At 41.4% G+C, this 23,500-nt stretch overlaps 1 protein-coding gene across 1 annotated transcript in view; it reads right to left on the bottom strand.

The window, feature by feature from the left end:
* The window catches only part of cpne7 (copine VII), a gene marked incomplete at both ends in the record, with an annotated part of 52,531 nt that overhangs the window by 16,509 nt on the left and 12,522 nt on the right, over positions 1-23,500 (bottom strand). The window contains 7 exons of the mRNA XM_083650559.1: positions 7,594-7,727; positions 11,441-11,500; positions 13,212-13,298; positions 13,502-13,597; positions 14,337-14,426; positions 14,532-14,615; positions 23,406-23,480. Coding sequence (XP_083506685.1) covers positions 7,594-7,727; positions 11,441-11,500; positions 13,212-13,298; positions 13,502-13,597; positions 14,337-14,426; positions 14,532-14,615; positions 23,406-23,480 — 626 coding nt within the window. The remainder of the gene's footprint in view (positions 1-7,593; positions 7,728-11,440; positions 11,501-13,211; positions 13,299-13,501; positions 13,598-14,336; positions 14,427-14,531; positions 14,616-23,405; positions 23,481-23,500) is intronic.

Below are 23,500 nucleotides of genomic sequence, written 5' to 3'. Positions count from 1 at the left end.
AGAAGGTGACGTCGGAGATGGAGACGTCATTTAGTGACGTCATTTGGGCTGAGGGTTATGACAGCATGGGGTGCTCTATTAATGCCTTATTTGGTCTTCCATGATTGAACTACAGTCTGCGACTACACATAAAGCCCCCATCACCACAGCTTAAATCACACTTGTGCAGTCATCACTCACCTTGTGTCAGCATCACACATTCATCCAGCATCTCCAGAGCAAAAAGCTTCAGCCCACCACCTCCCCAGATCACCACCAATGTCATGACTCCTGTTGGAAACAAATCCCCTTAGGGGGGATGTCCTATCTCATACAGCACTGACGCCCCTCTCTCATAAGCAAGAGGAGCGTCACATCATGGAGTCATACGCCATACTCAAACTGTCTATTCTGATTCAATAAAGTTTGTTAAAATTATATTACGAGTCTCTCATGATTGAACTAGAGCTGACATGGCTATGAGGTGGGTGTTAAAAACGATCAGAAGTGTTTAATTAATTCTGATAGATGTGAGGCTTTGCCTAGATACTGTAAGTTCTAAACAGAATCAACTGTATCTTTCTCTGCTATTTGCTATTCAAAGTTTACTACCGTTTACAGTTATACTACAACTATATAATAATCAGCAGCAGCAGCAGCAGTATTCCACTAAGACGGGAGGAGGGGAAACAGTGAGCATGGATCAATTATTAAAGCAATCTCCTCCTTCAAGCTCCTCCCCCAGCAAATTAGAAATTCTCTTTCCCGTGTTTTTCCATCAACACTTTTGCTTCTTTCTGATGGGGATTATACCTGCTTAATCCCATGCAGGACAAAGGGGAAAAGGTTTGTCTTTTCCCACAATTGTACAGGAGAAGATTTTCCAGTGGCTGCAAATGGCTGATACAGATTCCATTGAATCACACAGCAAATAGACGTCCAACAGGAATGAGTGGAATAACCTGCAGGACTTGGAGAATTGGATCTGACTAAATGTTAATAAGACATTAACTAGGGGAAACAAATCAGCGAATACAATAGGCTACATGGGCCATGCTGAGCGGCCGATTGGCTGATTACTAGACAGTACAGGGAATTGAGAGGTCAATGAGTGGATGAGTCAAATGTTCTCTGAGAAGCAAAATCATCAGCACCTTATACACACACTAATATACTGTACAATCCAGATATGAACACATGCTCCAGTTGCAACCTTGCAAGCAAATCGATAGTTTATATTGTTCAACATGGACATAACATCCCCAACAGATTTCAAAGTGAACTTTAACAAGACATTGATTGGTCCAGGCTCAGCTTAAATATTTCCATTTTTAAACACATTATCAATGGATTTCCTTCAGAATATCTCTCATCAACTTGTGTGGGCCTTAATCATTATCTTGACTCCCACCGCTCTGACCCTTCATTTGCTACTGTGCGCTACATGGATGAGCTCCATCCCTAAGGAGTTTGGGAAGATAGATTTACATCTTAGACATTTTGCTCTTCTCCATATTCTATACTTATAATGAGTGAGTATGTAGGGCTTCTGTGTCTTGCATAAGGACACTTGAACTTTTCAGATGTCGGCCAGTTCTCTAAGCACTACGGTCAGCTGGAAATGAGGACACCAATGTAAAGTACATATCGTGCATACATTGTCATTTCTCTAGTAAAGCACACTTATGCAACACACAGGCAACTTGTCAAGAACCAGGAATGCTAATAGTGCTTCAACATGGATATTTGCCACAAAATGATTATCCTATAGTCATCAAGTGGTAAAATACTATACTCCACTACACCTGAGGGTTATGAAACTTCATGACTAGGCTTGGGTGCCGAAACCCGGTACCGCTTTTGTACTTGTACTTTACAACCGTTATTACCGGTACCAAATTGCAATGCAGATTCACTAACATTATAGGGCAGAACACATAACATTATTGTTTGAAATTCTCTTAAAAAACTGCTTTAAATCTGCCTTAAATTTGAAAAAGTGCCGATTCATGTACAGTTTAGGCACTGGTACAGTTTTAAAAGTATCATTTTAGCACCGGTATCGGAAAAATAAAAAACTATACCCATCTATATTCATGACTGTATACAACACTTGATTTTCTACAAATCAAGTATGCTCTTGAGCAGAGTATCAATTTGAGATGTTCAGTACACTTCAGGAAGAATTCTTTGAATTAAGTGTTGTAATGCTTTTTATGTGTGCACACTGCCCACTTTCACTTAACCTGCCTCATCTATTTCCACTTCAGCTGGTGACTTCCTACGTTTCCCAGAACAACCCCCAGAGAAGGTGACAAAGATAACAATCTAGCTACCAACTAGTACGTGAGCATCAGAGAATGTCTATGATCTAGAGCTGGGTGATATGACTTCAAATCAATATCACTCATCACTAATCAATATCAATAAATTATTATTTATTTTATGGGGTTTTTTTTAACACTGCCCTCATAGTTTTCTGACAAGGTCTGTACTATACTGTACTGTTTGTTGGCTCTGTGTTTTCGCTTATGTCATCATCCATGCCGACAGCTTTGCTTTGAGTGAACGCCTGAATGCAGATGGACAGGTGGACATGACCGCTAGGGCGGAGGCATGTGACTGAACACAACATGAACGCACGCATTGGGGATGGTTCACAGTTCAAAGTATTAACCAAATTAACATTAAGTAATTGAATTAATGAATTAATTTAATTAATTGAGGCGAGCAACATTATTGTAAGTCGGTTAGATGTTCTAAATTGTAACACCCACCCACTGTGGTCGAGGGGTGCCTTGGCCACACCCAGACAGCAGCAATGTGTGACTCTATCTCTCTGTAATCACCTGTATCACCTGCACCTGTGTGACTTTCCCTCTCTGCTTGCAATGACCGGGAATCATCTGATTCTGAACCTGTGTTGTAATGCAAAGGACCTCGGGTCGGATTCAGAGCCAGGACGCACGGTATCCTGCAGTCTTTGATATGTCACCTGGACCAGATCTTTCCAGGTACTAAATCGGCTGGGATCCAGTAGATCTGGATGCTGATTGATCTGTGTGAGGCCACCAAACATGTTTCCTCAAGTCAGGGAGTGGATCATGGGTGTGTGTGGTGAACAGGGCATTATTCAGAAGGCATAACAAGAAAAGCTCTGTTCCATCTGTGAGCTTCTGTCAGCTGTTTTTACTCTGATGGTTTTGGCTCCAGTTTGGATCTCATCTTGCTGCTGATTCCTCTGATCCATGTTCACTGCCAAGGCTATTCCAGCTCCAAAGACTGTGTGCTAAACTGAGGGACTGCTGGTTACACTTCAAGCCTTGGCAAGTGGCTCAAATCACATGAAACGTTGCTGCTGTGCATACAGGAATACAATTTCAATCAGGCTCTCAATATCTCACCAGATATGATGGTCAGGTGATAAAAAGTTAATATTGCTGTTTTATCTCAAACAAACTAAGTTGTGTGAGGGCAGTTGTGTGGGTGGGTGAGGGCAGATTTTTTTTTTTTTTTTTTTTTTTTTACATGTGCAGGGGGAGGGCAGAGTCCACAAGGAGGGCGGACATTTGGATTCAGCCTGTGTGTCAGTATCTCAGGGTTGATTCATGGACTGACTTTACTGAAGCTAACACCATAGGCTTTCTACGCTCCTCGTCCTCTCGTGTAGAGTTCACCTCTGCTGAGTGGAAGTCAGACTGGAGACTCTTGCCTCCGTAGACTTCCTGTGATGGCTGCTTCTGCCTCCTCTTCTTGTGGGAGAGTGACTCCTGTTTTAGTCTTCAGTTTGTTTGTTGTCCTGCTCTGAGTTTTTCTGGCAAAGTTGACTATTATTATTCCTGCCCTCCCTGTTTGACAGTAGCGTTTATAGTTTTTGCTCTATCTTTGCATCTCAGCAAAGAGACTTTAAGCATAACTCCTGCCTCTCTGAGTCTTCTCTGCATTTGGGTCCATCCATACGCACACGGCGTTATACTAAATGTCCATTTTGATCTGGGGGTGTCAAAGACATGTATGTTAGGGTTAATACTCCTGTCAGTGCCCCTGACCAAGGCAATGGCAAAAAGAACTGGTGTTGGTCCCCGGGCGCTGCACTGCGGCTGCCCACTACTAGTTCTAGGAAGGTTCCTAGTAGAGGATGGGTCAAATGCAGAGGATGAATTTCCCCATGGGGATAAATAAAGTATAACTTAAACTTTAAACTTTAAAATACATTTCCGGTTAATTGCCCAGCCACGCTTCTTACTCAAAACATAACATGTCTTGTAGCTGCATTGCATTATGGTCTCCTACGATGCATTTCTCCCTGCAGGATTGTTGAGCATTGGTGCAAAATGGTGAGTCTACATCTACATTCACGTTCATACACCTAATCTCAATGCCAGCATCTAGTAGTGTCTCATTGGGGCTATTCGTGTGCTTACATCATCAGATATACAGATGCATCATCACTCTACAAACCAGAGAGCCCAGCTCTTATTGAGGTGTTCTGTCCCAAACCACTAATACAACTCACTTTAAATTAGGATAAGCAGTGCTTCTGTGCCTGCATGCAATATCCTATATAAGCTGGTTCAGTTGCACCAAGGCACCCAACAATACTGTGTTCTCCACAGAAGAGATTAAGGCAACTGATCAACTAGCAAGCCGGAGTGCTGAGACCACATTCAAATAAACGGCAATTTAGTTTCTAAGCGATCATCACAAATGCTCATGCAGAATTTGTAGGCTACTTGTTAGATAACCGTGCATAGCTAGGAATCCAAATGCATAGGGTCAATATACTGTAGACCTTATTCGATAACCCCGGACGGGGCGCCATATTGTTGACAAACCACAGCCGTAACGTAGTCTGGTCGAGCGTATAGCAACAGTTATGGCTTTGTCAAAGAGAAGTGATGAAAAAATAAGTTTGGTCGGAGGTGCGGACCCCTATAAAAAACTGACTTAGAGTAAATATAACTCATTATATTGCCAGGTATAACGTACCGGACATTTATAACTACCTTGTGAATACAGTATTGGCATACACGTCTCAGGAGCTGAAGGCTGAAGGCTTTCAAATCCCTTGAGTCCTATAACTATTTAATCTGTGGCAATTGGTCTGACATTTTTACTTTTGTGCCACCAACGACATCATCATCATCAAACATTGTCGTGACAGCAAAGGTAAATGACCTCAACATTAAATGTTTGTTTGATATGATCTGACGCTTGCTTGCATGAGCCCAATGTTTGCTACTAACGTTGTTAGCCTCTAGTCTCTTTCCCTTCACGTTTGTGGACAGTAGCTAACTAGCCTGGGTAAACCCATCCCCCACGTGACCTGCTCTCAGACCTGCTCTGACTGGGAACTGAGAGAGCAGGTCACGTGGGGGCTGGGTTTACCTAGGCTAGTAGCTAACACCCAGGCTTTTATTGCTGCTATTACTACAGCCATGTATTATTACACAGCACACTATCGCTGTTGTGAAATAGCTCCTGACGCAGTAAAAACTGCATTAAATAGGCTAGTAAGTAACGTTGGCTAGCGTCCTAAGCTATGACAGCTGTCAGTCACTTTTAAACAGTGCGCTGCGGAATGTCAACAATATGGCGGCGGTGGGCGTGCCCATACGTGAATAAGAATAAGGTATATTGCAGAGATACAATAACAAAAACACAAATTCAATTTCTGTCTTTTGTTACAAAAAAGTGTTAAAAGCCTCACCAATTTGGAGAGATCCTTTCATGAAGTTCATTTTGGGGGAGGGAATTATACATGCTCACCCATTGTGAGATGTTCCTCTTATCTCTAGCAAGACAGGTAAGCATCTTACAACTTTACTGAAGTTGGGCTGGGAACCTTTATGAATGGATTTCTGGGTTAAACTCATTCAAGGTCTTAAGAGACCTCCAAACTCCAAAGACAGCACTTTCTGAAGCTTTATATACCCTCTATATATAAAGTCCCTGAACTCTAGCTGTTACGAGTATAGCTTTAACGGCACACCCCTAGACTGTTGAGGAGGTGATCAGCTACAGTACATGGCTTCCACAGAGACTGGACTATTGACATGATGGTCATCATTTTCAGCACATGGATTTTGCTGCAAGGTACATAGTGGTCCTCGTTTTCTCACTTCATCAGCACATATGAGAAGGTACAGTGAGCCCACTAGTGTGCATGTGTCCACTGCCCAGTAGAATAGCCCTCTCAGCAGGCTTGACGAGCCTCTGCCCACACAGACAAAACGAGTCACTCTAGCTCCATAATACTCTCCATAATACACTCCTGTCCTCTGCAAGGACTCCAGAATCCCACATCACCTGATAATACTAAAGGCTAAAGGTTTGCGTGCCCACGTTTTACACCTCAACAATTCCGACTTATGAGGGAAGGACTGCCCACACTTGCTCACCCAGAGGCATGTTCGCATGTATGAAGCTCTTATACATCCATGTAAACACCAAAATGATGTAGCTACAGTACATGGATCTGCAGCTATTTTTCAGACAGGTATTTCAGTGTCTCCAGTGTTATCTCTAGGATATGCTATAATTAACCACACAGTGCTGCCCTGATACTCAATAGGAGGATCTGCATGAATCAAGAGTCAGAGTGTTAATCCTCATTTGGCTTAGTTTCAACAGATGAGAGGATATATTTTTCTCTAAAACAGATCACATTATACATGTCCCACTAATTTAACAAGTTTCTCCAAGTCTGCTCCCAATAGCCAAGAATGACTTTTGTAGCAACAATTTGTAATTTTATGAATATTTGTATACAAATATTCTATCAGTCATTTTAAAGAAAAAAGGGTTGACTAAAACAAAAATCCTGGGAACTATAGCAATAGAGTATTTACATGTGCAGGCAATATGAGTTAACAGCAGAAATATGACTTCATTCAAATAGCATCTCTCGATCTCTTCTCCCTATGACTTTAATGGTGAAGGCTGCATATAGCCGTCCTCTGACCTGAACTCAGATTCTACACACCCTGCGGCTATGTCTCTCCAACCACTATGCCTCCCACTTCTGTTTCGAGTGCCTGCTATCCTGATGTTCGCCCCCTATCTCTGCATCTGTTCGTCTGCAGTTCAGGGTAATGAGCCCATGCAAGCTAAGAAGAAGGATCAGTGCTGTAGCCTGCTAGATGCTGCAAGGAAATAGAATATCATTGGTTTATCCACAGGAGAGAGCGCTATACCACAGTTGGCATATTGTGAGCAACGAGACTTTTGAATCTGTCAAGTGTGGGTAACAGATCCATACAACAACAACACTATACTTGTTGCAATCTCATGCAAAAATATGTTTTGCCCTGTGACAGCAGCGAAGTCAAAATGCAAAATACATTCCAGAGATGAAATGCATGGAAGGTAGAGGGGTTGATCAGCTCTATTACAGAATTCTTCGAATTCTCCCACATTCTGTTTCAGGGCTTGACAATTTCCATTACAGTCCTATTGCTCAAAATCAGATGGAGAGCCTCATTTCAATATGAGACATCCTGACAAAAAAATGGAACGCAAGGAGCAATCTGCACTTCCATTTGCAAGAGGAGAGATTGACAAGTCCTGTAGGCACCCAGGAGCTTTTTACTGAGAAATGAAACACTGACAAACCTATCATAGTCCTGACAGATCTCCCCCACTGCGATCAGAGCCTTCAGGTACTCGTTGGGCTGGTAAGGGTTGATGTAGTGCAACGAGCAGCTGTTCCTGGGGTCCCCATTAGAGGCTGTGAAGTCAATGGCCACCTGATAAATAGAATCACACAGTAGGGACAATAAAAATGATTAGGAAAACAATCTATATCTTGAAATTAATAAAGGTGTCCTAACAAGGCTCCTTGAAATTACTTGCTACTTATGATATTACAACTCACTCCTAGAGTCGCAATCATATTGTGTGTGTTGTTGTTGTTTGGGGGGGGGGGGTTCAGTGACCCTGAGGGCAGTATTGTTGGTAGAACCAAAGATGAACTGGCGAAGGGCCAGACAAATAACAACACAACAAGCTGACCAGTTGTTGCATTTGAATGTGCGTTTGTTTAAAGTCGAGCTGAACCCAAAAATTACTTTTATTTTATTTTAGTTCAACTACCTGGGTATGCAGTGCACCTATTTAATAATGTATGCAAAAAAAATCACAAAAATAAAATTTCTTTAGTTTTTCACACTTTTTCACATCAAAAGTTCATTTTTCAAGATTTCATTCATAACTGTAATCTACAGTTTGCTGACGTCACCTAGTACTATCAAATTTCTACCCCATTTCAACCAATCATATCACGACATGGCAGCTGTCAATCAAATCTTTATTTCAGGATAATTTTCTCTTCCAAATGAAGGGGAAAATGGCGCCTAGTGCCTGTCATCTGGCAGAATTTCTAGCCCATAAACTAACTATTAACTTGACCAATTATGCTAACTAAATCAAACGGCAATGTCTAATAATGCAAAGAAATGTAACTGGCTCATTAAAACTCACATTCCAGGAATATTATTTACATTTATAGCGATAATGGCATGCGCGTCCGAGAGCGTGGTTGTCAGGGGTCGCACCTCGGAGATTCCAGGCCGACGGGCTGCACTCTCCGCTCGGCAACACGAAGGCAGCTGGCTGCCTGCGGCTCGGTGAGCTGCCACTAACCTCGCATCAGCAGGCTCTTCCCGAGGAGAGCGCCACAACACGCTGAACCCCACTCGATTTGGAGGCGGAACACCCCAGGCCCAATCCAGTCCCCAGGATTGTCAAATAAAATCATCGACATGATACTATGACCCGCCTCTCAACCTGTCATCTCAGACAAATTATGTTTTCAGTGGGAAACGGACTCAGACGCACGTGACGAATGGGTTCAGTTCGACTTTAAAGTTGGCCGGCGTACCAGTTGAGTGGAGTTTGCAGTTCAGCACTGATGAGGTCCAAACACCGCCCAGCCAGGAAACTAGAAGCCATCTCACAAAGCGATACCTCACTAAGCGTTCCTGACTCTGTGACTGACTGACTGACTGACTGACCTGAATTTGGCTTGTGATGCCCTTAGCTGCGCTGTGGGAAAAAGAGGCCTGCACGGTGTTCCAATTATCATGGACTCTCACTTCTCAGCCTCCTAGGGTAAGAAGGTAAGCCTTTGCCAAGATGCTGGAAAGGAGACCAATTGTCGAACCTCATATTCTGGAGGAGCAAAGAAGGTTCTGTCCTGGTTGTGGAACGGTGGACTACCTTTTTACCCTCTTGCAGATACTTGAGGGGTCAAGGGAATTTGCTTATGTTGAAAAGGCTTATGACCATGTTCGTCAAGGTATTCTGTGGGTGTTGGGGTCTCTTGTGATATTCATGGACGGAATATCAGGAGCAGCTGAGGTCTGGAGAAGGTCCAGTTCGATGACATTAGGGTGGCATCTTTGATGTTCATCCTTCTGGTTTCATGGAGCTATGATCTCCAATATGCACTGTAGCTGTTTGCAGCTTAGTGTGATGTAGTCGAATGAGGAACATGGTTCTCTCCCAGATAAATGTGGCCTGCCGCATTCAGTCTTATTCATGAGTGAGGTTAAGAAGGAGTGAGATTGATTGTCAGTTAGGGGCTGCAGTAATGCAGGTGTTGTATCAGACCATGGTGCTAAAGAGAGATTTGAGGCACAAAGCTTTAAAGAAGCTTGATTTACCAGTCAGTCTTTGTCCCATATCTTTGGTCACAAGCTATTATAGTGACTGAAAGAATGAGATCATGGACACGCAGCTGAGATGAAGTTCCTCCGCTGGCCTCACTCTTCATGGCAGGGTGAGGAGTTCAGTGATCCAAGAGGACCTTAGTATTGAGCTGCTGAACCTCCACATTGAGGTGGTTCAGGCACCTGGTAAGTATATTAGGTGAGATATATCTTCTATTATGTGAGATATATCTTCTATTATAGTAAAGTAGTAGAATAATTTAGATAGGGTAGTAGATATGCTCTCTCTCTCTCTCTCTCTCTCTCTCTCTCTCTCTCTCTCTCTCTCTCTCTCTCTCTCTCTCTCTCTCTCTCTCTCTCTGCAGTGAGTAACTCCGGTATTGGCCATGTTCCCACTAGTAATAGTAATTACTGAGGGGGAGGACTTGTCACATGTTGAGATGCAGTGGGCATGTCATCGTGTTAACACCATTGTTATATTGTATTATATCACACACATAGTCCGACTGGCCTGATGATTACCCATACAGATGTTACTTGTTTCCAAGGGCACTACCGCTGCAGTACTGCCACAGTTATCACAGTTATATTGTATATTATATTGTGAGCTCTGGGATAATCACAGCCTTATGAAACATACAACCACATAATAGAAACCTAGGACATTCAGGGGATGTACTGTATGGCTTTGCTAGGTATTGACAATACTGGGGGTTTCTGAGTCATTTCCATAACACCCACCCAATCGCAGAAAAAGGCATCCTTTTTCTTTTCTTTTTTTTTGTCTGGTGCCCCCCCTTCCCCCCAAGTACACAACTCCAAATCCGCCCATGGATGACCCACAATTAATTAATTAATTTACAAAGATTAATTTAAAATATTTCTTTCGTGCTATGATATACATACATACTGAGAGGTAGGAGCTTGCCGTTTTTATACCCACATAGATGCAAGCAGCTAACTGCACCCACATACTATAGCCAAACAGCTATTGCATCTCCCACAGCAGCCTCCATGATTAATATTCATTGCCTCAGTAATCCAGTCAGAGAGCAGCGGTAGCAGAGGGCAGACCAAAAGGGCCGGAGTTGGAGATAGATTTGAATTCATTCAAACAAGCTGCCTCCGGCAAGAAAATGATCGGCGTACATGGAACAATTCATACAAAACTCCACCAGGGGGGTTTCACAGATGAAAAGCCCTTGAATACTGTGTAACATGTCACATTTAGAAAATAGCATTTAATCACAACACCGCTGGATGACTGCATATAGCCTGTTAATGGACCAGCAGAGTAAATAATAACAAGTAGCTTCCACTATTACTGTAGCCATATTATCTTGAACAACACCTTAACCAAAGTCTTTAACATGCAGATCATTTGATTGGTTCATTCATAGACCTTTTCAGGGCCAGTGCAGAGACGTCTATATAGAAGAGTCGCGACATCTCCATTCACTCCAATGGACCAGTTTTTTTTACTTTCAAGAGTTCCAGGAAGTACGGTTCTGGATTAAGCTGCACTGTCGAGTTGCAGCAAAATGGACAGTTTGTGATGTACTTTGATTTTTTTCTTTTTCTTTTTCTTTTTTTAATCAAATTGTACATTATCAGCTTTATTTTAGCATTCAAAAGTAGCGCGAGCCTCCTTCCTGGCTGTTCATTGGCTAATGAGTCACGCATTTTGGACCTCCGCTGACACCACTCTCTTACTAGATTGCTCTGGGCCAGTGTTGCTACAAGCTTAATGAAGGTGAAGTGTCACTGAACACATAGCCTGCAAAATTTACCGTAAAGTGAATCTGGCATCCTCCCATGATGTAGTCTAGGAAGGAATAGACTCTGTGGAGCTGCAAGAAAAAGAAAGCTTCTTTAAGGCAAAATCTCATAGGGAAGGCTTGAACTGGAGGTTGAATACTTAGATATGATGTTAAAAATATCCAGTCATTAAACTGGAGTTAATTAAAGGGTAACTAGAAAAATGGTTGTGAATGGTTGTCATTATTATCTCATCAGTGAAAATTGTTATTTAATTGTCTTGGGTGTAAACAATAATGAAAAACACAATGTTCTAATTAACAAATACAATTGTTTCATGAACACACACACACACACACACACACACACACAGACAGACAGTGGCGTGCCGTCCATTAGGCGAACTAGGCAAATGCTAGGGGCGCTTGAGCCGTTAGGGGCGCCAGAGGTTTTTTTTTTTTTTTTTTTTTTTACAAATACTTTTTCATGATAATAGGCCTACTATTATTTTACAATAGTAGACAAAAAATAAGCAGAACAATGTCTTAAGTCTTTAAATAATAGTGAAATCATTTTTCTAATTCTGGCTTTCTGGCTGCCTGGGCTGCAGCACTTTCACCATGGTCCCTAATCCATACCACCCCACCCCCTGTGCGGCTGCGCCCCCTTCTACCTGCTCAGAGCTTTTTCCCAGAGTGGGGGAAGGGAGCTGGAAGGTGGGTGCTGAGGGTGCTGCAGCACCCCCTGGTGGCAAGAAATGGGATTTTCAAAATTGTTGGATTTGGCTGTCTTGTGTTTATACCACCAACAAGATGCATTAAAAAACAGTTTGTGCTTCCCAGCTCTAATCTTATTTCATATGCTCTCTCTTCAAAAGTGTTTGATTTTCATCATAATCTGGTTTTCCATAATAATAATAATAAGTTCAGTGTTTATGCCTGTGTTGCTGTCTGTTGTAGTGTAAAACGACTAAAGGGAGAGCAGGTGCTTACATGAAAGTGAGTGAGAAAAGGAGAAGATACTGAATAATGACATCACAACAGTATAATCCTAATGTTAATTTAAAATTAAATATTCTTCTAAATATGGATGAAAGTCCAAAAAACGTCAAATTTTGTTCGGCACTGCCCTCGCGGGCAGCAGAAGAGTCCCTTCCTTACAGCACCCCCTACCTAAAAGTACTTCCAGCGCCACTGGGGAAGGGGATTCTGAGCCTGCACTGCAGTGGTGGAATTAGCTGCGATATAATTTTCTTTGGGGGAGGGGGGAGGGGGGCACCAGCAAAAATCTTGCCTAGGGCACCAACTTGGTCAGGCACGCCACTGCACACAGACACAGACATTGATTATTCATATGACCAATATCAACTCATTATCACTAGTAATTTGTCTGCCAAACTGAAATTCTAAAGAACGGTTTGATTAAAAAAGGTTAACTCTATGAAGATAAAATGAGAAAATTAAATAAATTTAAGTCGTCCATTGAGTTGCTCATGACCTCTGTCAGTGTGAAATTAAGCATCCAGGATTTTCACCTGCAAACTGAAACCACCAGGTACTGAAGCATGCATAACCCAAATAAAATGATACGAATTGAAGAGGTTAGTTGATGAACAAACAATACAGCTGGAAAGCACAGGAACAACCATCCATATAGGAAGTGAGAGAAAAACTTAATTCAGATTTCCTACATGAGTTGGTGTAGTCTGTTTATTCTTGTGTCATAGCGTAGGATAAAATAACAAAACACTCCCTCCATAGTTGGCTATTCTGTTAAGCATGGTATATTTGCTGAGATTCCTACCTTAAGGTCACTGAGGATGACAACTCCTGAATTTTTGTAGTTTTTCTTCTTCTGTTTGTACTTAGGATTCACACAATCCCATGACACCTTCAAGAAACAGGTTTAATAAAGGACAGGAGCAGAGTTGTGACTTCTGAACGTGGCAATATATCATCTGTTATTAAGCATCATGACATTTTTTCCATCTGTGATGGATTTCATTAGAGAAAAATCTACGTGAAAGACATATGAAAAATGGTCACGTGACTGGGTAGTACTCTTCCGCCGTGCTCCTTCTGTCATTTACTGACCTTTCCGCTGGAAATTTTCTGCATTTCCCTGAAGGTGGCATAGAACTCGCCAATGAAGTCATGCTTCCCCCTGGAGTCATAATCCCAGACTAGGCACTGTGACATACAGACAAAACTCGTCACTGCTTTCTGTCTGTTTGTATGTATCTACATGATGTACACGTATGCATGCATTAAATAGAATACTGCAGAAATGAGTCCGGAAGACCTGGATGTTAGCACTTCCGGTTCTGATTTTTCTAGAGGGATTTTGGTTAAATGCTTTGGAATAAGGTCTGTGGTTAACAACAAGTCTATGAAACAGCAAAGTTTGTGTTCAGCAAGATAATCTTCACAAATGAGGACCACTTTATGATTTTCGTAGTGTCAATGTGTTTTTCAGAAAACACTTCAAAAGTCATAAAAGTGGTGCTGCTCATTTGTGAAGATTATCCTGCTGAACACAAACTGCGCTGTTTCATAAAACCTAAGTTAACCATAGACATTATTTCGTACATTTAACAGAAATTCCCATACAAAAATCCCATTGAATTCAATTGAATTGAAGTACGGTACTGTCACAGGAAGTGTAAACACAACAGCAAGTAATTGCAACATAAAGGGGAATAGACCCTTTTCACGGGGGCCATTTTGTGTCGAAAAGTCAGGGTAAACACAGGCGCAAGCAAAACACAAATGAGGGTTTCCAACTTCCATGATTGGAATTTGGAAACCCTCATTAGTGTTTTGCTTGCACCTGTGTTTACCCTGCCTTTTCAACACAAAATTGCCCTCGTGCAAAAGGGTCTATACTGGTCTGGTTTTATAGATCATGACATGCTCAAAGGTCCCTTACCTTGAGCTTCCTGTCCTCGTCACAGCTGCACAGGGATATGAGGGACACTTTAAAAGGCTCCCACACGGGGTTCAGGTTGTTTTTAATCACCTGTGAAAGTAGGGAAACACTCAAAATGAAGAAAACTGGCAACAACGCATGTGGAGCTGCTGAGAACTGATGAGCTGAGAGACAGAGAAGAGCATATGAATTCACCTCGGTTCTGTGAACAAGCTGTTCCGTTTCATCATCGTTAATTCGATATACCTCCAAAAATGGATCTGACTTACTGAAGAGATCCTGCAGAAATAGAAAGGACAGTTCATATCAAAATAAATCGCCCCTTGGGTCATGAATGTCAGATAACCCACATGTCCCTGAATCCCGTAGGAAAAAGTATCAAAAATAATGAATGGAGGCTCCAGCTGGCATACACTGCCTGCTTAAAAGCTTTGTTCACTGCTGTGACAAATCAAATCAGGATGTGAGACATGTGGCCTCAAGTACAGGCTGCTGAGAGCAGAGCAGCCACTGATTCTTTATGTCAATTGATTCTTCAGGGTAGAAAATACATGATTTGATGATTTGTTTGTGTGTGTGTGTGTGTGTGTGTGTGTGTGTGTGTGTGTGTGTGTGTGTGTGTGTGTGTGTGTGTGTGTGTGTGTGTGTGTGTGTGTGTGTGTGTGCGTGCGTGTGCGTGTGTGTGGAATGAGAGCGTTAATACCACATTTCTCGCCACATTAGCCAGATGCATCTCCACAGGGACAGGAGTAAAGAGAGATGTAGCATCCCCTTTTTGTTGTCATGGCAACCACTAGCCAGTGGCGTCAGCAGCATGGGCTGATGATGGTAGGGCTGGGCAATATGGACCAAAAATCATATCTCTTTTTAGGCTGAATGGCGATACACCATATATCTTAGTATTTTCTACGAAGTGGGCTAAATGTTCAGTTGTAAGTCACAGCCACGTGTGAGATGTCACAAGCACTTTTTTTTATTTATTTAATTTTTTTATTTAGCCTGTATTTAAGCAGGTTTAGCCTTTGATCAACTATCTCTTTTACAAGGGAGACCTGGCCAAGAACAGCAGCAACAAAAACATAAAACACATAAACACATACATTTGAATAACATTAAAATGATCAGATAAAACATTTGAACACAAACAGCAAACAGGCTGTTTTCAATCGATTTCACCATAGCTTTAAAAGCGTTCAGGGTTACGAAGCTATGAAGTTTAAGATCAGACTGTAGATTGTTCCAGACTGTGATCAAAATAAAATGCAAAGACAGCTGCTTTCACAAAATATTTACACAATGAGATTTTTGATAAATAATCATCCGTAATGTGGATATGACTAAGTGGGTAAAGGCAAATAATAATTAGAATAGGTAGAACATTCTGGCAAGTTCAGACATCACTTTCGGCCCAGGAAAAGACAACGCTTATGCCATATCATGATATTACGATATCCAAGACGATATCTAGTCTCATATCACGATATCGACATAATATTGATATAATGCCCAGCCCTAGTGCATGTCAACATTCAGTCTCAGTCTGACAAGCCGAATCAGAATCAGCTTTAGTAAGTAAGTAAAACTGTATTTGTATACAGTAGCACCCTTCTCAGCACGGATGCACAGAGTGCTTCACAGTGATTTAAAAAGCAGATAAAATACAGAAAATAGGACATAAAAACCCTAACCCATAAAAATGAAGAGATCAAAAATCAGCAGTTCAATTTAGGAAAGTCCAAACGCCCGTCTTTATTGGCCAAGTACATACAAAGAGTTTGACTTCGGTTCGCGTTGCTCTCAAAGTCTACACATAGAGAAAGGTATGCACAAGCTAAAACAAACAAGGACACGGACGTGTACATTTGAACATTTACAAATTTTACATTAACTACTATGTACAATAAGTGTGGTGTAAAGTGTCTTATTTTAAATACATACTGTATTATGAAAGAATGTGTATATATGTACAGTATATGTATAAATAAGCCACACATGATTGTACTGTAAACAAAGACTTATACAGACATATTTTCCGGCATTGCACAGTTATACCGTTCAGTGTAAACAAGGCGTTGGGTCAGGTATTGAGTATAATAAGTGTTAATTTCATAGAATGACCGCAATCATTGTCTACCTATTATTGTCTTATCATTAATCCTCTTAACCACCAGCTTGAGGTGATATTGTTCACAAGCAGCTGATGTCTTATGATTGATATGCTCTGATGAAACCGTTTGCACCTCTTAATTATTGGCACGTTGTTACAGCTGTTACAGCCAAGTGGCAGATTAGAGTTGATTTGCATTGTGAAGGAAGGCAGAATACAGTGTGGTGTAAATGAAAGAAAGCTCTGGTCACTAATCAAATCATACCTCTTAGTGGAATGGGATTATTACAATGCCAAACAGATTCATAGTAATTAATCTGCCACAATTTTTGACATCCACCATCTCTCTTTCCTATCAGTTCTCTCTCTCTCTCTCTCTCTCTCTCTCTCTCTCTCTCTCTCTCTCTCTCTCTCTCTCTCTCTCTCGATCCCTCCCTCCCTCCCTCAAAATGCATGGTGTAATCTGGCTATTTGCTATGCCTCAGTACCCAGTATCCCTGTTGCCATGCATAAACCAATGAACATCAGGGGTGGGCAACATTTTTTTCCAGAGGGCCATACTGACTTACATCAGGTAAGGGAATAAGGGCCACACATTGGAGATCATACCTGCCAACACTCTGGCAGGTATTTCGCGGGAGTCTCCCTATTTTTAACCCTCTCTCCCGTTGGTGATTGGTAATTTCTCATTAATCTCCCAATATAATAGTGATAATTCTGCCTTTTACTGAGTTTTTGGGGGTTGTTTTGTTTTTCTTTGAGGACCCTGGGGGCCGGATTGAGATGGTCCAGGGGCCAGGTCCGGCCGTGGGGCCGCATTTTGCCCATGTGTGGTTTAAGTGGAAGGCAGGCATCTCCATTGGGCTTGTCGTAATCAGAGTATGAGCTTAACCGGGTTACTCTAAATGAGTTATGATGATGTTTACATGCGCCAATCCAAAACCAGCTTACTTGAGTAACGTGGTTAAGGAGATGAAATCTGGTTGCATGTAAACATAGCCAAGGTGTCTGTCTCTACAGTTGTGATGTCCACTCATCTAGAAGAATAGCCTTTATTGTCATTGCACAGTTCCCCATACAACAAAATTAAGAGTGCTTCAGCTGACAGTGCATTAAAATCAGACGTAAATAATTAAAAAACAACAACAACAACATTAAGAACAGAGCCCTGAGCCCTGTACTACGAAACTAGTTTAACAGATCCGCGATAAGTCCCTTTGATCTGGTTTGACTGAACAGGATCAAAGCTATCTAGTTAACTGATACTACGACGCTGGTTTTTTACTAGGTAAGTGGACCTGGGATCTGCCTGTGCACGCGCACGTTTTTCGCTCGTGCACAGGCGCGCGTCCACGCGAAAGAGGTGCACTAGCCAATCACATTATGAACAGCTGAGTTGATCCACGCCCACACCAATTTCCACACCCATTTCCTCGTTCCATGAAAGCGCAGTGCATGATCAGAGTTTTAGCGGATATTTAATGTATCCGCGATTTAATGTCAGAATGAAAATCCGCGTTGGATAGTCTGCTGAAGGGCTGTCTAAAGCAGCAGCTTGTATTCACATCAGTCATTTGATTTACTTCGATCAGCGATTTCTGTCTGATACAGCTGCATACATTGATACAGCAGCAACAAATGTAATCTCAGTCTATACATTTCCACAATCTGTAAGCCTATTTAGACCATAGATTTAGAAACGCATGCTCAATGAATAATGATCTCTATCACTCATGTGTGTGGTTGCACTGATCGAATAATTCATATATAAAATAGCCTAGTATAAAGCCTAATAGCCTACTATAAAAGAGAAAACTGCTGAACTGAATTGAGACGATGCGGATTTTCTGGCATGTAGGAGAATATCACCCTCACTCCATTTGAGGGTCCATTCATGATATGCGCGGCGGTGATTAATAGTGATCATATTTCTCCACGCATCGTTGAGCTGTTAAGACATAAAGTGGTAAGTAGGCTTAATTTAATTATGTAGCCTACAGAGCCACAAATGTTTTTCTTGTTATATTCTCAGTTGACTGCAATCTATTTTTCATATGGCGATCTTATATGAACGGTGAGTGACTCCAGAGAGCCGATTATATGGGTCTGTCATGGATTTTGATCTTATCCTCTGAAGCTAACCTGGTCGCGACCAGGTTAGCTTTGCAGCGTCAGTTGCCATGGTGATTGAAAGTTAACTTGCTTTGTAGTACGGCTAAACCAGGTTTAAACTCAAACTTACTCGGATAAGGCATTAAACTAGCTTCGTAGTACAGGCCTCTGTACTACGAAAGTAGTTTAACAGATCCGCGATAAGTCCCTTTGATCTGGTTTGACTGAACAGGATCAAAGCTATCTAGTTAACTGATACTACGACGCTGGTTTTTTACTAGGTAAGTGGACCTGGGATCTGCCTGTGCACGCGCACGTTTTTCGCTCGTGCACAGGCGCGCGTCCACGCGAAAGAGGTGCACTAGCCAATCACATTATGAACAGCTGAGTTGATCCACGCCCACACCCATTTCCACACCCATTTCCTCGTTCCATGAAAGCGCAGTGCATGATCAGAGTTTTAGCGGATATTTAATGTATCCGCGATTTAATGTCAGAATGAAAATCCGCGTTGGATAGTCTGCTGAAGGGCTGTCTAAAGCAGCAGCTTGTATTCACATCAGTCATTTGATTTACTTCGATCAGCGATTTCTGTCTGATACAGCTGCATACATTGATACAGCAGCAACAAATGTAATCTCAGTCTATACATTTCCACAATCTGTAAGCCTATTTAGACCATAGATTTAGAAACGCATGCTCAATGAATAATGATCTCTATCACTCATGTGTGTGGTTGCACTGATCGAATAATTCATATATAAAATAGCCTAGTATAAAGCCTAATAGCCTACTATAAAAGAGAAAACTGCTGAACTGAATTGAGACGATGCAGATTTTCTGGCATGTAGGAGAATATCACCCTCACTCCATTTGAGGGTCCATTCATGATATGCGCCGCGGTGATTAATAGTGATCATATTTCTCCACGCATCGTTGAGCTGTTAAGACATAAAGTGGTAAGTAGGCTTAATTTAATTATGTAGCCTACAGAGCCACAAATGTTTTTCTTGTTATATTCTCAGTTGACTGCAATCTATTTTTCATATGGCGATCTTATATGAACGGTGAGTGACTCCAGAGAGCCGATTATATGGGTCTGTCATGGATTGATCTTATCCTCTGAAGCTAACCTGGTCGCGACCAGGTTAGCTTTGCAGCGTCAGTTGCCATGGTGATTGAAAGTTAACTTGCTTTGTAGTACGGCTAAACCAGGTTTAAACTCAAACTTACTCGGATAAGGCATTAAACTAGCTTCGTAGTACAGGCTACAGATAAGGACACTTGACACCTAGACGGGGGGCAAAAAAAGCAGGAACGAAACAATAATAAAATACTAATAAAATACTGCTGAGGTAGTAAAAGAATATTGCACGTTGATATATTGTATTGCACAAGTTCATGTATTGCACTAGCAGAAAATTAACGGCTGCTGCTGTGATTGTTTAGAGTCCGGACGGCCCATGGGAAAAAGCTGTTTTTTAGTCTGTTTGTACGACTCTTGATGCTCCTGTACCTCCTGCCCGAGGGCAGCAGGCTGAGCAGGTGATGACCAGGGTGGAGGTGGTCGCAGATGATCCGCTCTGCCCTGGAGAGATAGCGGCATCTAAACATAGCCAATGTGTCTGTCTGTCTACAGTGGTGTTGTCCACTCATGTGCCATTGAGAGCCAAAAGTCTGCAGATTTTCATCCCATACGGAGACTACATCAGCTGATTTCACTGATTACCAAGCTCAACCAGAGAGGAGAAAGTGATTACTGCCAAGTGTTTGGTTAGAATAAAGACCTGCATACTTTCTGCCCTCGAGGGAACATGATTAAACACCACTCTTTAATGTAAGTTGCTTTAATTTAATTAACATTCAGAGTTACAGTGATGTATTAGTATGTGCAGCAAGCTCAGTGGCAATCATGTCAGACAAAGGAAGTGGCTGGGGCCTTTATGATATATGGCTGAATCAAATATCACATGCAGGGGAATACATTGTTCTTTCCATTATTACCCCAGCATATCATTGTCAATGTAGCTCTAAATTGCAATCTGTAATAAATGGATTACATGGATACTTGTGGGTTTGTCTCAAAATGTGCATACCGTAGAAAATGTTAAGTTTGTTCTTTATTACATTTTCCCCCCATATCGCTGTGAATCATGAGCGACCTTGAAGGCTTGCATACTAAGTTTGATGCTACACTCCTGAGAACATGGACAAGCTGATCATCACAGCTGTAGTTATGCTGCATGTCACTGAGCACCTGCTGTCTTGTCGATTGAAATGTACCTTGAGCAAAGCATGACAGTGTGACAGCATGAACCAGGGACAGGCCTGTGTCTCAAAGACACATGAATTACACATGTGATATTACGTAATATCATGTTATCGCAGGAGGATGTTATGATCAGTGACATGTAGCCTACATGTTTTGATGATAAAAAGAAATCATTAAGATTATATATATATATATATTTAAGCAATATAGCATGAGAGCTAGTGTGTTGTGGCAAATATATCAACTGATCAGCGGGATATATGCCACAACACACGGTTTCCAAGTATGATAATATAAATATAATAATAATACTATAAGTCCGACTGGCATGGTATTCTGATAGAGTCAGTTGAAACACTACTGTAAGGCGGGACCTCTAGCAAGAAGATAGACGTGCGGGTGATTTGATTGGATCGTTCTGGAGACTGAAGTTGACATTGGCCAATCCTGGCGCTTGCTGAGAAGCTGAGAGCTTTCTGGAAAGCCCGACAGGCAGCTCGAGCGCAGCGCTTGCTGAGAAGCTGAGTGCTTTCTGCAAAGCCCGACACCAACTAACGTTACGGGGTTAAATGCGGGGTTAACAGCCTTTTTTTTTGCAAAGAAGACATTAGCCCGCATCTATTCTTGTACAAAACATAATTTTCTGCAAAGTATTAGTAAAGTTATAAGCGAAGATCGATTCACAAGGATCTGACAGCTGTCTCCGCCATTTGTTTTTTTTGAGGTAACCAAAGGCTTTTAGTAAGAGAGTTGCCATGGCAACCAATAACCCATTTATTGGAGTGGGTTATTGGATTTATACAATGGCTGTGAACCAATCAGATTGCTTGATTTGAGAGAGCCGTTTTATATATATATATATATATATATATATATATATATATATATATATATATATATATATATATATATATATATATATATATAAAATGAATAAGATTATCGATATATATATATAGATATATATATATAAAATCAATAAGATTATATATAGATATAGATATGTATAGATATACATATATATATATATATATATATATATTTTATATATCCAAATTACATCTTCATTTTTGTAATACACTGTAGAACTCATATTTTAAAGAGAGACAATGATCAACTCCACATTAGGATGGTGTCTCCATTGGCTACAGCTCATATTCACATTATGTTGGCAATAATATCCAATTTCAAGTCTGGTCTGGAATCCTCACCGCATGCATCCTCCTCTCTCTCCTGTCCTTCTAGTCTCTCTCTCAGCTGGTCTATCCAATAATCTATAATTTTTAAGATGTATTCTATTTGCAGGGTTGTTTGTGTGAAGAGAATGCACATGGGATTGGCATTATGCTGCACATGGGTTGCAAATGTGAACACATTTGATTTGCTCCAGAAAGCCATACTGTCACATGCAGGTGACAAGTCCTATGTGACATGTGTTAACCATATTATTTTCCATGACTAGCGCTCATCTGGTGTGGATTCACACACAGCCATGTTTGTGATTACGTTCATTTTTACCCAAAATTACCTTTAAAAAAAAATCATGTTGTCCTTTTTGCCTTGTCTGTCATGGTGAATTTACATAATTATGAACTGTCTGTCTTTGCTATCTTTTGAGTGATTGTGTGTGATAATTCTGGAATCCAGTCAAAAAGATGGATTGATTAAGTTATCTTTCAAAAACAAACTGCTTGAAATACATAAATTCACAAATGGCAGACAGATAAGGACTGGAGAACGTATGAACAACAAAAATCTCCATTTCATTGCAGATTATCATAGTTTGGCCGAAGGCAGAGAGCGTGAAAGGAGGGAGAGAGACTGAGAGTCTGAAGGACATGGGGGAAGGCAGGAGGGGGCAGTAATGAGAAATATAATTAATTTTATTAGAAATTGAGTGTGTAAAAGAGAAGGAGTGGGAGGAAGAACATGGACATGTTTGAGTATAGGGTGTGTTGTTAAAAATGAAAGAAAAAAAGACACCTGCACCTGAGTGCTTTGTGAGGGTAGACATAAATAATATGGACGTAGTTATCCCATTACATTTCTTCTCCCTGGCGGAGTTCAAATGTTGGCGGTCACCATCTTGATTTTTCGTCAGCAGAGTTGGAGGTTATAGGTTGAGTCCTTCCGCACCTCAAGTGAGATGGGAGTTTCCCAGAGCCGCAGCTCCGCCTGCTATTGGTCCGTGATTGGCAAGCTGCATTGGACAGGCGACCTGTCAATCATCCCCTTTTCCATCATCTATTTTACTCCAAACGGGCGAGTTATATAAAAAATGACCCCCCTCCCCTACAGTTCTTATGAAAAGATGAAATTAGCTATATAGACCAAAACCGTGTTTTGCCCCTAACTGGAAAGATGTTTAATCCTGTTACAAAGTCGGGCATTTTAACAGATCTGCCTACTGCCCCTGAGCCCAAGTTGGCCATTCAAGGAATTATAGCTTAAACAAAGACTTACGCATCTTCCTGGGAAAGGGGTTGGGCTTGCCCACTGGTACGAACATCAGTATCACATCAGCACATCACTGTCTAGCAGTGTTGGTTTCTCTATCACGAGTCTCTAATATTCTTACCTTATCATCCAGCTTCTTGGCACAGAAGGAGAGCTCCACATATCCATTGTTGCCAGAAATTTCCTCAGCGTGCACCTGAAAATAAAATAGGATTT

This window comes from Poromitra crassiceps (assembly GCF_964638095.1).
Source record: "Poromitra crassiceps genome assembly, chromosome: 14".
NCBI lineage: Eukaryota > Metazoa > Chordata > Actinopteri > Beryciformes > Melamphaidae > Poromitra > Poromitra crassiceps.
This window is presented reverse-complemented; position numbering and strand designations above follow the sequence as displayed.